We start from the raw sequence: 16,088 nt of genomic DNA on the forward strand, positions 1-16,088 counted from the left end.
TTGTCAAAGAGAGTCCCCAGAAGGGTAAAATCTTCAGATCCCCGCATAAGCCGCACCCTCCCAGAAACCCCAGTATCCACCTTATCTTAAGTGATGCAATCACATTAATTTTTTCCCCCTCATACTTTTTCATACGGTAAGCCTATAGAGCTCTTAAGATCAGTGGGAGGGGAAAAAATATCCCCCACAAGAGAGTGTCATTTCAAAAATTAAAGGAAATCGCTGGCACCCGAAGGGAAGCCGGAAACCCGGCAGGGGGAAGTTCGCAAGCAGTCTGGGTCCTAGGTAAGGGGCCCCGGAGCCTGCCCGCCCTCCCGGTCTGCTCCCGAAGCGTCCCCTTTAAGGGGCGGGGAAGGGGCGGGGCCTGGCGGCCGTCCGCTCTCCCAAGCTGCCCCGCGCGCGCGCCGGCAGTTCAGCCACGTCCCTGGCCACGTCGCGCTCGCTCTCGCCATCTTCGCCGCTTCCTGTCTGTGGCCGCCGCCGCCGCCGCCGCCGCTGCCTGAGCCGCGGAGCCTGGGGCCGCCGCGCAGACCGCCGCCGCCATGAACATCTTCCGGCTGACCGGGGACCTGTCCCACCTGGCGGCCATCGTCATCCTGCTGCTGAAGATCTGGAAGACGCGCTCCTGCGCTGGTAAGCGGCGGGCGAGGCCCAGGAGAGGCTCGGGCGTTGGGCCGGGTCTCTGGGAGGACCAGGCGACCTCGGCTGCCCCACGGCCCGCGGGCCTGCGCCGGCCCGACACACCCCCTCGGCCGGCCTGGCGGGCGGCGGGGCCCGGGGGGAGCCTGCGGCCCCTCGGGGTGGAAGCTCAGGCCGGGGTGAGGTGTCGCGGCGCTGGGCCCAGCTCTGCACTTGGTCGGCTCGCGAACTTGAGCCGTCGGAGCGGGGGAGGCGCCAACTGGACAGCGCGGGGCCTTGTTCTCTCTGAAAAGTTTGGATGGGGGGGCGGGGGGCCGGCAGGCACGGCCTCCGCCCGCGGCTTTAGTGGGCGCTTCTCCGAGCGCCTGTTCTGGGGGTCCCGAGGTGCGGAGAGCCCGCGAATCAATGGGACGCGCGGGAGGAGGATGGGCAGGACGGCGGCGGCTCGGCCTGACGTGGCAGACTACCCAGCCCGGTAGGTGGGGCTGGTGTGGGGAGAGGTCACCCTGCTCCCTACCCTGTTCCTTCGAGGACTGGCCGTTACGTTAGGGTGTCCGGGCAGGCCTGTCCTTGGAGTCCTGCTCTAACACGCCAGCTCTCGGGTCCAGGATCACGCCTGCCACGGGAGGGGGTAATGGGGAGGTCTCTAAGCGAATTTCTTGGGGCAGTTAATGCTGCTTTGAGGGACGATCTAGTTTGTCAAACTCCGAGTGCCTTCATCTAATAAAGGGTTCTCTTCAACCTGCGGCGCGGCGCCGGGTACCGCCGAGGTCTCGTGTGGTCTCCTGTAATTCCTCACTCCACGTCACCAGTGAGTTGGCGGCTCGCTCCTCTGGAGTACACATTTCATGCTCACACTGCTGAGAGGCAGTGAGACAAATCTTTACCGGCTAGTAGTTGCGGGGTTTTGCATTTCATTAACCCTAAAAGCTTAAGAATGGCGAATTTTAAATGATTTCTTAAAATTACAGCGTCTTCCTTAAGCATATTTTTGATGCCATGGCCTTAGTATAATAACGTTTGATGAATGAAAGAGCTTAATTTTTGCAGAGACAGTAAAAGATGGGGTCCCAAAGGACCTGGGTGGCAGAGATTCCATTTACCCGACTGATTTCTAAATATTTTCACCTGTCAAGGAACACCACATCTTTGGCGAACATAGCTGAAATCCAGGAAGTAAGCAAAACCAAAAAAGACCTTTGAGCAATCAAAGTGGATATTACAAAGTCCATGTACTGAAGCTGGTGTGTTTGGCTTGGAGGTGATCTCTCAACTTACGTATAGTTCTGACAGGTTCAGTTGTATGATTTCCAAAGACAGCGAAGTAATTTCAGCGATTGTGATAGCTGACATTTAAGTGCTTGCTGTGTATTAGGTAGTGAGCTAAGTACCTTATGTGCCTTATCCCATGTCGTCCTTGAAATACCCTTATGAGGTGAGTGCTGTTGCCCCCATTCCGTGGACCAGGGAACTGAGGCTCAGGGAGGTGAGAAAATTAGTGCCAGGGTTGGAACACAGGTGATCAGTAACTCACAATTAAGGATTTGAATAAATATCTATTTGGCCTGAATAATTTTGTTTTAAATTACTCAAAATTATTCAGGTGAGTAGTTTAGGACATTTTCTGTTGCACTCAGGAAATGTTATTTTTTATCCCTGCTTTATTGAGCTGTAATTGACATGTAACATTATATTAGTTATAGGTGTACAACATAGAAATTTGATATGTGTATTGTGAAATGATTACCAGAGTAAGTTTAGTTAAGACCCATCACCACACATAGCTACATTTTTTTCTTGCCATGAGAACTTTGAAGATCTACTCTCTTAGCATCTTTCAAACATACGATACAGTGTTGCTAACTACAGTTAACCACTGTATGTTACATCCCCAGGATTTACCTTTTGACTACCTTCACCCATTTTGCCCATCCCCCCACCAGAAAATGTTACTGTTAATCTTTATTTTTGCTCCAAAATCTTTGTATGAATCTCTTTATCCTTCATATGTTCCTCAGAACCCCCTTCTCTGTCAAGTCATTAAATGTTGAAGCACGCGATCTCCTAAATGTGTATCTAAACTAAGATGTTGGGGAGAAGTTAGTGCAATGCTGAATATAGAATTCTTAAGGGAACCTTGAGTAATAGGAGAAAGTAAGGAGGTTTGCTATTTTGTTTGTTTTAAAATACTCATTTAGAACATTTTTAAATGTTCTCATTTGGGAGATTTAGGAGCATTTAGGAAAATATAAAATACTTCAGCCAAAATAATAAGGAAGGTAAACAGGTGAGTTAAGTTTGTGTGCGTTTGCCCAGTATTCCAGTAGTTATCAGACTTAGCATCATTTTAGTTCTTATATGTGAGATTTCCTGGCCTTGTAAAAATCAAAATCACCAAGATCGTTTATTCAGAATTAAAGTCTGAATTTGACTAACTGCCTTGTTTTTTCCATCCTAATTTAAAGTTGTTTAGAGACTTTTGAAAGAGTAAGAATTTGATACGAGGTTCTCAACTAAAATAGGAGACGTGTACATTCAGGTTGTGTTTCTCACTTTGAAAATACTGGTATTGGGGTTCATTTTAGGATTTTGGCATTTGTTTTGAACACAGCTGCAGCTGCTACTTCCCTGGTGGCGCAGTGGTTAAGAATCCGCCTGCCAATGCAGGGGACACAGGTTCGAGCCCTGGTCTGGGAAGATCCCACATGCTGCAGAGCAACTAAGCCCTTACACCACAACTATTGAGCCTGTGCTCTAGAGCCTGCGTGCCACAACTACTGAGCCCGCTTGCTATAACTACTGAAGCCCACGCACCTAGAGCCTGTGCTCCGCAACAAGAGAAGCCACTGCAGTGAGAAGCCTGCGCACCGCAACGAAGAGTAGCCCCCGCTTGCTGCAACTAGAGAAAGCCCGTGTGCAGCAACAAAGACCCAACACAGCCATAAATAAATAAACAAACAAACAAATAAATAAAAACAAACATAGCTGCAGCTATAGAACCACGGGGCTTTTTCTCCTTAGGGTAAGGGATGAGACAGGTGAGTGAGGAAGATTCTGTTTTCTTGAACAACTGCCTTAAAGGACCTATTTTAAAGTGAGGGCAGGGGAGTTGATCTTGGTTTAGTTTGAACTGGCATTCTCCAGTGTCTGCCGTTGTCATGACAGAGGGGTACCCGAATGAAGTGTGAGTTCCTCATCTTCCTGAACTATGACTGCAGCTGGATCCACAGTATGCTCAAGTTGTCACTTTATTGTCTTCAGCACTGACCTGGGTAGTGTTGGGAGAACAAGCCTTGGTTTGTACGTGAAGGATTTCCTATCTACATTTTCCTGTAGGCTCATAGTTATTATCAGTACTGTATCTATTGTGCTTAAAGTACTAGTGGAGTTCTGAGCTCCAAGGCTCCCAGCCATCCTCCCCAAGTCCTCCCCTTCCCTCCTCCACCTATTGCTTAGATTGTTGTTAGCTGTTGTCATGTAAGTTGCAGACTTTTCATTCTCCTGAAGATGACTGTAATGTACAGTGTCCCTGCATTGCTTGTAATTGGACAGTTTTTATATGTGTGTGTGTGTGTGTGTATGTATATATATTTACCTTTATATTTTGAACTTATTAGGAGATAGTTTTTTTGCAATGAATGTATCTAATTTACAAAAAGCAGCCATTTTCTTGGCTCTTAAATGTGTTGAAGTTTTAGGTTTTAATATATTTCATCTTAAATTGTCTTAACTAGTACGCAGTGTCTGGTATTTTGATTGATTGATTGATTTTTGTAGTTGCTCTTCCAGATGTGGGGAGTTTTTTCCCTCTTTTTGTTTTTTTTTTTTTGTTTATTGAAGTGTGGTTGGTTTACGGTGTTTTAGTTTCAGGTGTACAGCAAAGTGATTTATATACATATATATATGTGTGTGTGTGTGTATGTGTATACATATATATTCTTTTTAAGAATCTTTTCCCTTATAGATTATTATAAGATATTGAGTATAGTTCCCTGTGCTATACAGTATGTCCTTGTTGTGACAGTTTATATTTTTGAAGCACATGGAAAAGACCTCCTCTTTTATTGTCACTGAGTACTTCAGGAAGCTTTTGCCTCACATTCCCAGCTCCCTCTTGGTAGCAGCTGTCACCTTTGTTCTTTTGAGTGCCAGTCTTGTGAGTAATCATTGCTCTCACTTACTGACCACCCACCATGTGCAAGGAGGCACTGGGGGCACAGTCCAGAGCAGCAGCTTGTTGCTGTCAAAGTTTCTGCTCTCAAGAAAGCTGCAACTTAGTTGAAATAATAAGACATGTATAAGAAGATAAAAACACAGGGTATCAAACCATATAGGCAGTAAATCCTATGGATGTGAAGTGGCAAGACCCTAGGGAAGGCTCCCTTAATTTCCCAACAAGGAGGGTATAAGACCTCCATGAGGAAAAGTATGAAACTTTGCTCATGGACATAGCAGGTGACCTTGAATATATGTTCATACCAATGTCCTGGATAGGACCAGGCAGGCTGGTGAGGAAGCAAGATGATTTGTCTCTCCAAATTAACTTACTAATTCAGAATATCATCAAAGTTAAAAGATAATAAACTGAGAGAAATAATCTGCAATATATCTAAGTGACAAAAGGTTAATATCCATAATAAAATACTCCTACAAATTAAAAAAAACAATCTGATAGATAAATGGGCAATGTTGGCAGTTCACAGAAGAATAACAGAAGGCCAGTTAAACATGGAAGAATGCCTTGCCTCACTAGTAGTTAGGAGCTTGGATATTAAAATAGCAGTGCACGCCATCATTTGCTGCTGGGTGGGAAAATGTCAGAGGTTAACAAGATCTAATGTAGGCAGGGGTGCGAAGTAAGGCGTATTCTCATCTGGTGTTAAGGAATATGTAAATTGGCACAGCCTATGTAGAGGAAATTTGACAATATTTCAAAACAAAGTTTATTTTATCCCAGCATTTCTAGGGAATTTGAACTACAGAAATTGTCATATATGTGAACAAACTATATATAGGTATAAAGATGTTTGTTGTACATAAATAAATACAAAACACTGTTTATAGATACAAAGATGTTGTTATAAGAACAAAAATTGTACACAACCCTAATGTCCATTAGTGGAAGGGTCACACATGTCGGTACCTGCACGCTACGGAGCACTATGCAGCCATTAAGAAGAATGAGCCGGAAGTATTAACAGGAGAAGGTATATCTGAAACACTGAGTTAACAGAGCAAATTGTAAAGCAAGAGATGGTATGGCCCCATTTTAAGGGGCAAACGTGTGGGCCCACATATAAATACACATATAGAAAGCGGCTTTAACAAAAAGCCTGGAACATTGCACTTAAAATGGAGGTGGGAGGGGTGTTAAAAAGGTCCTTTTGATTTTTATTCCATGTATGTTAGTCCAGTTGTTATTTTTAATAAAGTAGCATGGATTTCTCTGAAAACAAAAGATGGCAAAGCGATACATAGTAATAGCTGTCATTTGTTGAGCGTTTGCAGCATGGCAGGTGTAGTCAAAAACACGTTTTCCAGTAGTCCCACAGTTTGGCATAATTTGTCCCCATTTGACAGCTGCAGAAAGTGAGGTTTAGGGGGGCCAGGAATGTAATGGGCCCTGACTTACCTGGTGCATTCAAGGGCTGAGCTTGAACCCAAACCTTCTGGCTCCAAAGCCTCTTGTTTCCCCAAGTCCCAAGAGCTGTGTTATGAGTCAGGTGCTCTGTTGGGCTGCTGGTTCCAGGGTAAGTTAATGGCCTTTAGGAGAGCTTCTGGATCCTTTGAGACAGTGGGTCAGAGCATGGTGCCTGGGACCCTTGTTGAATGCTGCCATGCAGATTATCCTGGTAGTCTGACCTACAGTGCTTGGTTGCATCTCAGCTGTTGCCAGGACAAAAATAATTCATTGAACGCTTTTCTTTTTGGTTGAGGGCTTTGTTCTATAAATACAATGGGAATATGAGAAGTGCAGCTTTTAACCAGCTTAATTTAAAGTAACATACAGTGGAGTATTTAGTTGTAGGCTTTTATTAAACTTGGCCCAGTGGGAAGAGACAGGAATGGTGTTAAGTTTAATGACTGGCCTCCACTTTACAAGCTCTACTCCTCACTCTGGGTACTTGGTGCATTTGGTATGGGGATGTGGCTGTTACAGAAACATGTAGAGTGCGTGTTCTTGAGAGCTCATTACCGGTAGCGTTCGCATGCTTCGGTCTCGACACGGAAACTGACCGTGGGAGCCCCTCTGGCTTGTAGCAAGTATTCCCCCTGGAAGGAGATTCCTGCCCCTGCCTGATCTGTCTTCAGCTGGGATCCCTGCCTTCCCGGGAAGACAGAACAGTTTTTCTGTTTTAAAGGGAAAAGCTGCTACCTGCTAATCAGGATCCCAGGCCAGGAAGAATAGGGTAAAACTGTGTAAGCACACTCAGGTTTCCAGCATGGCGGTTCCTGCGTGGATTCTGCACCACGGGACGAGCTGCAGGCCACTCGCTGCCTGTCCCCTGCTCCTCTGCCCCACCCTCTGGCTGGCAGTAAATTAGGGCAGAGCCCAGAGCATGTCGCCTATTTACAGTCGTAGAGACGCAGTATGACTTAGAAACTCTTTGGAAGTGTTACCCCAAAATACCATAAAATGAGAGCTTACCCCCATGACATGAAAATAAGATGAATTGCATTGTCTTTTTTCCATTTGCTCATTCATTCAGCAAGTATTTTCTGGGCCCTGCTGTGTGTCAGGCCCAGTGCTCAGCACACAGAGCACGAAGTGGAATAAGGCATGACTCCGGCCTTCGGAGATCTCTGTGTCTGGTGGGGGTTTGGGGGAGAGGGAGACAGGCAACCAGGTAATCACAGTGTATTTATAAGCACTGTAACAGGAGCTAGGGCAGCAGCTGGCATGAAGTAGTTCCCAGTATATACTTGCTGAAGGAATAAACAGCAATGAGGGAGGGTGTCTTCAAAGACGACTTCCCAGAGGAAGTGATGTGAATTGGGTCCCAAAGGGGAGTGGTAAAAGCAATATGATAGTCCCTGATGTTTAGTATAGGAGTGCTGAAAATGAGGACATTAGAATAAACCCTTTACAACGAAATTTGCCCATGTGTATTCCATAATTCTTTATTTAAAATATTGGAAAGAACCGTATAGAAAATGAACTGGAAATTTCTCACTCAAGGCTTCAGCAATCACCAAACGTGAACTGCATGCTCCCTGTCCTTTTTCCCCCATCTTGTCTTCTCTCTCCCATCTTCTCTATGTCAATGGCAGCCTCATTGTTTCTCCTTTGGAACACTGATCTTTGATAAGAAAAAGAAGTTCCTATTACTGGAGAAAAGACTAGAAGGGGCAGGCTGACTATCTGTATCTCCACCTTTGGCGCTTGAAATTGGTTACTACTGATGGATCCAGAGGGATAGAGTCAACTTTTTCTTCGGTTTCTATTTAGGTATTTTTGTGAATAGGTTGGAACTGCAATTATGCATGTGTAGAAAGTAACATTTTTAGATCCAGGCTTTTCGCTTCAACAGGCTTTAAAATTGTTTTGTAAAGTAGTGTTGTTTGTAAAATATCATTTAAAACAATGTGATTTTCACATTCTGGAAGAATATTGCTAATGATTTGGCTGCAGTGACATTTCTGCTAAATACAAACTTGCTTAAATGTCTGGTGGTGTGAAGTTTGCAGTGTAGGTGAGGTTGGGCCGGTTCTGACACCTAGTAAGGCTCAGTTTCCTTAATGAATTCGCTCTTTCTCCAACCTGTGAAACCCACAGTTCACAGTCTGTTGTCACACAAATATTTGGCCAAATCCAGATGTCGGGTACACTCCACCTGATCTACTAGATGTCCCCGGCTGTGTCTCCATGTGCCACAACAGTGCTCTGGAGGGAGAAACAGTTTCAAAATGTGAAAACAATAGAAGACTGCTCTTTGGGAGACTAGCAGGTTCCCACCCTCTTGTTGCCATAGCATCCAGGAGCATTTTTATGTGAGTCTGAGATTGGTTGTGTGATTCATCTAAGAGAACTTTTTTTTAAAGTTTTTAACCTGTCCCAAGTAAATGCTGCCCTCACAAAAGAAGTCATCTTGGGAGGCCAATCCAGGAGGATTACTGCTCAAACTCTGCCCTGAAACACTGTCCCCCACAGGGTTCCTTAATCCAGGTAGATTCCAGCTCAATCCTCGAAAGATTTGTCACCACGAGACATTGTTTTAAAATGGAAAGATGCTAAAGGTAACAGACAAGTTACAACACTAAGTAACAGCAGGGTTTTTGAAATAAATTTCCTCCTGCTTAGACATATTTGAGAAGTTTAATGTTCATTTGAACAGTGCACATCCTGGTATATTGGAGCTGGCATAATTAAGTCACTTTCTATGGTCACCCATCATAGTAAGACAGAAAAGTTGTTAGAACCTTCCCAAACGGTTATGTTCAAGAATGTTAAGGGAAAGAAAACCTGAAACTGCTGTCATTTATTTAGAGTCATCCCGACCACCAGCCTTGACCCCTGGTGTCCCACTTTCCTGTGTTTCCTGCACGGTGTTGTCTACAAAAATCATAAAGCTCTTGGAGGCATTTCTAATGCTTTCCTTTTGTTTCTTTAGGTATTTCTGGGAAAAGCCAGCTTCTCTTTGCACTGGTCTTCACAACTCGTTACCTGGATCTTTTTACTTCATTTATTTCATTATATAATACGTCTATGAAGGTATGGTGTGGCATCCAGTGGAATGTATTTTATCCGTAATTCACAGACCTGTGGAAACTGTTAAATTTATGTCACCTGTGCACTTAATTAAACATCTTCAAGAATAATGTCTAAATATGCTGTTCTTGCTGTAGGCACTTTTAGACCACCTAGTACATATAACTAGGAATAGTTAGCATTAAGCATAACTTTTTCCTACATCAAAGCAGTATCTATTTAATGAAAGTGCTTCACACTTAGAGATTTCTTAGTCTTAAGTTCCTCAGCTATGATAAAGTTCTAAAGCTCTTGAAAACCTTATAAGAAAGAGGGGTGACTATCATGTTTTCAAGCAGTGGGAAATTACAGACTCCCTGGGAAACCCAGCAAGTTGGTTCAGAACGAGAAGCGAAAGCTGGGGCTCCTCGCCGCACAGCCTTGTCCTGCTGCTCTGGGAGGGCCGGGGTGTGCCATCTGGGTGTCACTTTTGCTGTGCTGAAGCAATAGCTGCACCATAATTTACTTAATATGGATTTTAAACCTTTTAACTTGTCCTAAGTATCAGTATCCATGACACCTTTGGTGTCATATATCCCCGCATGAAAACAAATGTATAGCTCTCAAAATACAAAATGTTTGTATACCACCTAGCCTCTTGTGTGCCACTGGTGGTACGCGCTCCACGCTTACGGCAGCCTCAGTTCTCTCCCACAGGCACTGACCTCACACTTGGTGAGCACCGCCAGGGCGCAGTGAGGGTGGGGCAGACAGCAAGCAGCACTCCGTCTGACAGCGGAGAGCAGACTGTCATAGCAGCACTAAATGGATGACTGCAGTGTGTGACTGGTGCCATGAAGGAAAGGATGGGGCTCTCAGCATGTGTAAAGGATGTCTGATTTCATTCATTCACTCATTCTTCAAATGCCTAACCGCACCTGCGTGCTGGGCACTATGGTAGGCACTTGGTTATTGGTACCCAGGGAAGCAATGTTTAAAGCCATGGGTATGGTATTTAAAGCAACTCCCCCCAACACTTTGTGTTCAAAAGCATTTTTGTAAGCACAGGTCAAAGTAGACAAAGCAATATTTGAGCCTGTGGTCTTTACTAAGAAGCAAATTTGAGCTACCTGTAATCATTCCATTCTTTATTACTAAGTGATGGGAGCGTCATTATCAGGAAATAATTAGCTCCCTTAAAAATGGCTAGGTCCGGGAATTGCCGGCAGTCCAGTGGCTAGGACTCTGCGCTTTCACCGCCAAACTGCCAGGGGCCCGGGTTCGATCCCTGCTAGGGGACTAAGGTCCCACAAGCTGCATGGCGCTGCCCAAAACAGAAAGCCTCGGTCTTTGCTTGCTGTGCAGGCAAGTTACAACTGTAGATACTGGAAGTGTATGAGTGAGAGTCCCCTTACCCCCAGGATGCCTAGCTTTCAGAGGAATCCTTACTTGCTTAATTGTTGCTTCCAAACATAATGTCTTGAAAATCAGGGCAGTGAGAGCCAAGTTTTATGTGCTCATAGCTTTTTACTTTAAATGCCAAGCACTGGTGAGAGGAGAAAAGCAGCTGCTTTTCCCAGTGGCTGCTAAGCCTTTATGGGCGCAGTCTGGGCTGGCTGCAGGAGTGGGGCTGGGGAGGGACCCCCGGCCACCGTGTGCCTTCACAGGATGTTCGGGGGCGGGGGGGCTCTGTACATAGATGTGTGTGTATTTTGTTTATACATGTGGATTATATGTTATTTTATTCATATACATACGTGCATATATTTTCATGTGGAGAGAACTCTAACAGTATAAGATATTGACCTTCCTTGATTTTGCATTGGGGAGGGGAGTGTGTGTGTTACTTCTTGGTGTATGGGTATCATCAACAATTTTAAATAACTTCATGATAAGATGCCAGGGACAGTTTAGGTCTTTGTTTTGTTTTGTTTTTAAGCGTATGTGGACTGGATGCTTGCTCTCATTTTTCTCTGAAGTTGTTTTGCCCAAATGTTTTCCTAATCAGATTTCACAAGTTGCCTTTCCTGGAGAGAAGTGGCACCAGGCCACGCGGCTGACATCCTGGTTATCTATGTTTATAGGCTGGAATTGCCGTTTGCTTCTTGAGCCTAAAATTCTGCAGTCTGAAAATTGGTGTAATTTCAGAATATCAGACTTTTCCTTGGGTTCAGATGAATATATAGTGTTTTACCTTTTGAATGTGAAAGACGAACATGTAGGCAGCAGTGTTTTACAAATTACCACTTAGTTTGGTTTTGCTTTTGTTACGTTACCAGGCAAAATTTCATAGCAGCAATATATAAGTTAAAACCATCATTGCAAAGTTTAACATGAGTTACATTGTTTATCTTATCTTTAGATAAAGCACTAGCTCAGAAATATCTTCATGCTGTAAGGAAGTGCCTTGGTTTTGAACTGCATTGAACTTCCCGTTCACTTTTTTTCTAAAGCTACTATCTAATAGTTTAAAATGAGATTAAAAATACATTCTTTGCAGTCTCTTATATAAAGTTAAACTTTAACACTTAACATATGATCCAGCAATCCCACTTGTAGGTATTTACCCAAAAGAAATGAAAACTTACGTTCACACAAAAGCCTGTACACAAATGTTCACAGCAGCTCTACCCACCATCTCCCAAGCTGGGAACAACCCACCTGTCCTTTAACTGCTGGGTGGATGAACAGCTGTGGCACCCAGACATGGGCTGTTGCTTTGAAATATGGGGGGACCAGTTCTTGATACACATGACAACACAGCTGGATCTCAAATCGTCATGCTAACTGAAAGAAGCTGATCTTAAAGTTGACATATGGTTATGATTCTATTTATGGAATGGAATTCTAGAAAAGGCAAAAACTGCAAGGACCAAGAACTCATCAGTGATTGCCAGAGGTTAGGCTGGGAGAAAGGCTTGACTCTGCAGGGGCAGCATGAGGGAATTTGGGGTGGCGGAGGTGTTAGGACTGGTCTGTGTCTTGATTGTGGTGGTGGTTATATGACTTATAGAACTGTATATCCCAAAAAAGTATATATTTTAAATTTAAAAAAAAATATATATATATACACACGTGTGTGTGTGTGTGTGTGTGTGTGTGTGTGTATACATATGGATGATGTAGACAGCCAAGAGAGTGTGAGCAATTTTAAGATATTGATGACCCAGTATTTTTTTTTCTTTGTAGCTTATCTACATTGCCTGCTCCTATGCCACAGTGTACCTGATCTACATGAAATTTAAGGCAACCTACGATGGAAATCATGATACTTTCCGAGTGGAGTTTCTGGTGGTCCCTGTGGGAGGCCTCTCGTTTCTAGTCAATCATGACTTCTCTCCTCTTGAGGTTAGTTAAGAGGCTATTTAGTAATCCTGTCTGGTTCCCTAGGGAAATAGACCTGTTTGCAGGTAATGGGGTTCTGTTTTGGTTTGGTTTTTGGGGGGGGCGGGGCAGTGGGTTGGCAGACATACATGGTTTGGTGTAAATAAATCGTGGGCAGGAATTAAGCACCCAGGTTAGACACCTCTTTGGGTGTCTCTGACTCTCCTTTAGAATATAAACTTGGCTTCTGTGATTCCAAGCACAGTGCACTGCCTGTCCAAGTGTCTGAAGCACACGGTCTTCTCCCCGCTCCTGCTCTTCGTGCGCGGGCTTCGCTCATTGGTGCCGTCTGCGAATCACCTAAGTAGCGTTGCTTCAGTCCTCGTCTTCAGGAAGCGCAGTTAGCGTGGTGCCCCAGCACTCCTATGCGCTCCGCCCACCCCTGAGCGTCCTGGGCTTGATTCAGTTACCGCACTGACGGTGGTCATCTGATGGTGCAGGGAGCGCCTGGGTTTTGAAACACTTCGGGGACTACTCACAAGTCCTCCTTTCGTCATCGTGAATGAAGTGTTGTGTTGGGCAGAGAGTTCGCATGATTACAGCTCTGACTTCCTACCCCTTTGATTTAACCATGCTAAAAGAGCCTGAAGGATAAGAAAAATAGTGAGCCGATTTAAATAGCCTGGAAAGGAGACCCAGTTGGTGAGGAAAAACAGCAGTGAGGGAGTGGAAGGACCCCAGTCATCAGTCTTGTCAACCCTGGCAGAAAGCAGAAATTAGGGACCCTAGATTCGGAGTGGGATAAGCTGACGCAGGAGAAGCAGCATATATGTAGAGTCCCAGAAAATTGAAGAATGCAACGCTGGAGAGACAAGGGGATGAAAGTCCAAGAGGTAGAGCTGTGCAGGTTGTCCAGCCTGTCACTGGGAGCGTCCGTGCCTTTTATCTCTGCCTGAAGTTTCTGTGATTTATTAAATTGCAAAGCTACTCTGGCCTGGGCTCTGATGCCAGATTCCCCAGTCTATGCTACTTCACAGTAAAGCAAGAGTGTTTCCTGTGAACTCATGGCGGGCACTGGATGCTGACCAAAGCATGCTGTTTCTCTTACAGATTTTGTGGACCTTCTCCATTTATCTTGAGTCAGTGGCTATCCTGCCACAGCTCTTCATGATCAGCAAGACCGGGGAGGCCGAGACCATCACCACCCACTACCTGTTCTTCCTGGGCCTCTACCGTGCTTTGTATCTTGTCAACTGGATCTGGCGCTTCTACTTTGAGGGCTTCTTTGACCTCATCGCTGTGGTGGCCGGCGTTGTCCAGACCATCCTATACTGCGACTTCTTCTACTTGTACATTACAAAAGGTACGTTGGGCTGCGTCCTGCCAGCTTTGTTGTACGGCCGTGTGTTCTTCTAGGGGCTCTCCTTGCCTCGCATGCTCCTAATCTGACACTTGCTCAGAAAGCAGAACTGGCTTCAGAGGAACGTTTTAATGACTGTCCAGTTAAATTCTCGGTCAGGGTTGTCAGGCTTTCTTTTTTTTCTTTTTCTGTAACTTTATTGTTTTCTACAATGACACGTTTTCATTGTAAAATCAGTCAGAACTAATAATTCTGAAAACAATCACCCAGAATCCTACCACTCAGAGATAATCATTGTTAATGCTTCAGTAAATGTAATCATTTAATGATACATGATTTCAACTAAACATGTTATTCTATAATCTGCTCTTTTTCCCAGACATCTACATAATTTTTAATAGCGATAGAGTATTATGTGGATTACCATAATTTACTTACTTAGCCCCCTGTTCATGGGTGTTTGGGCTTAAAAATCCAGTGCTTATATCAGCATCCTTGTATGTGTATATTTTTGCATTTGTATGAATAGAGGATGTGTGAACGTCACGAAAATCTGATGAAAGCCGTGGTCCTTGCTGAGAAAAAAATGCACAGTTAGACATATTCACACAAATATATGTGTAGAGTTTTAGGGAATTCAGGAGCTTCTGAAACCCAACCACAGAATCCTGGCTCTGCAATAAAATTCCTAATGGTGGAATTGCTGGGTATAAGGGCATATGTGTCTTATCTCCTTTTTTAACATCCAAAATATCATAACAGTTATATTTCAGTACATGTTAATTAGGGAAGAAAGTCATGATAAAAAAAAGCTGCGGTGAATTTAGTGACAATTTCAATTGAATTACTGTTTTTAAATTCAATTGCTGTGGCATCCAGATACATGATGAAAATTCCGGTCTGTGTGTGCACGACACTTCCATAGTTCAGAGGGCTTTGTTTATTGACACCAAAATCAGACGCCTGTTGGTTGCCAGAAGCTTATTTCCTTGTACCTTACTATGTAGTATCTTGTATGACAGACTTCTGGGAATGGGAAGGAGGAAACTGTAAGCTTGTCAGGGTCAGTAACCTTTTGGTTTTTTCTCCCTCTCTTGAAAATTCTAGTACTCAAGGGAAAGAAGCTCAGTCTGCCAGCGTAAGTGCCAAAGACCATGACCAGCATCTGTCCTTCAGGGTGCTCGGACAGAATTCTTACCACAGCAAAGGCACAAGATGCTTCATATGGAAAATCAGAAACTTAACTCTTTTGTTGCAGATAGTCATCTATGGCTCTGTAAGAACCCAGAGAGAAAGAACCAGAAGGTTTCTGTTCAGTGCATCTTGCCTTATCTTTTTTTATTACTATGTACAAAGATTTTTTTACACAAAGAAACTTAATGCTGTATTAATAAAGTCAGTGTGTAGCTTCAATTGGGATAGTTGCAAAAGTGAAGATTTCGTGAGGAATAAGTGCAAACTTTTTTAAAAATTCTTTGAAATTGTTGATTCTTTGTGTCTGCAATGAAATCATACTCCTTGACAATTGGTAGATCATATATTCCTCCATCTATCAAACTTGCATTCCACTATATTTATTTTTTTGCCAAGAGATAAGTTATCTTTGTTTGAAATCTGAGACACCGTGTCCAGTTTGGTACATCTGTTCAAATCACTTCCCACCTGATGTGGAAATCCTTCCTTGGACGTCACAACACTACATTTAAGGCTGGTAAGGGTGACTTGCAAGTCTTACGGTTTTCATTACCAAAATTTTAAGATTCTGAATGTCGATGGAGTCTCATTTAGGAGTCACCAAAGGTGCCTGCCCTCCTCCCCTGCTAAGAAGTGTCAGTTTGAGACCGTCCCAAGGCTGTTAGAGCTTGGGCAGGGGCTGTGGGCTGCCTGCTGTCTGAGCGTGAGGTGCAGGAAGCATTTGTGATTATTTTGGATCTAGGACTCCTCTGAGAAATGGAACACAAGTAGTTACCTATCACTTTAATTTATAGTTACAAAAGATTACTACAACCATGTCTATGCTCAGATTTTTCATATCACTTTTGGAGAGCAAAGTGATTCACCTTTTTTTTAACTGGC

General features: G+C 44.0%; 1 protein-coding gene across 1 annotated transcript; it reads left to right on the top strand.

Moving 5' to 3' along the window:
- Nucleotides 1–410: 410 nt before the first annotated feature.
- Nucleotides 411–15,461, top strand: KDELR2 (KDEL endoplasmic reticulum protein retention receptor 2). The gene is made up of 5 exons (XM_065892424.1): nucleotides 411–633; nucleotides 9,252–9,352; nucleotides 12,518–12,676; nucleotides 13,763–14,015; nucleotides 15,120–15,461. Exons 1-5 carry the CDS (start codon nucleotides 543–545, stop codon nucleotides 15,152–15,154), a joined length of 639 nt encoding a protein of 212 aa, XP_065748496.1. The 5' UTR covers nucleotides 411–542; the 3' UTR covers nucleotides 15,155–15,461.
- The last annotated feature ends 627 nt before the right edge of the window (nucleotides 15,462–16,088 follow it).

This window comes from Phocoena phocoena, chromosome 15 (genome assembly GCF_963924675.1).
Source record: "Phocoena phocoena chromosome 15, mPhoPho1.1, whole genome shotgun sequence".
In the NCBI taxonomy this organism is placed as follows: Eukaryota; Metazoa; Chordata; class Mammalia; order Artiodactyla; family Phocoenidae; genus Phocoena; species Phocoena phocoena.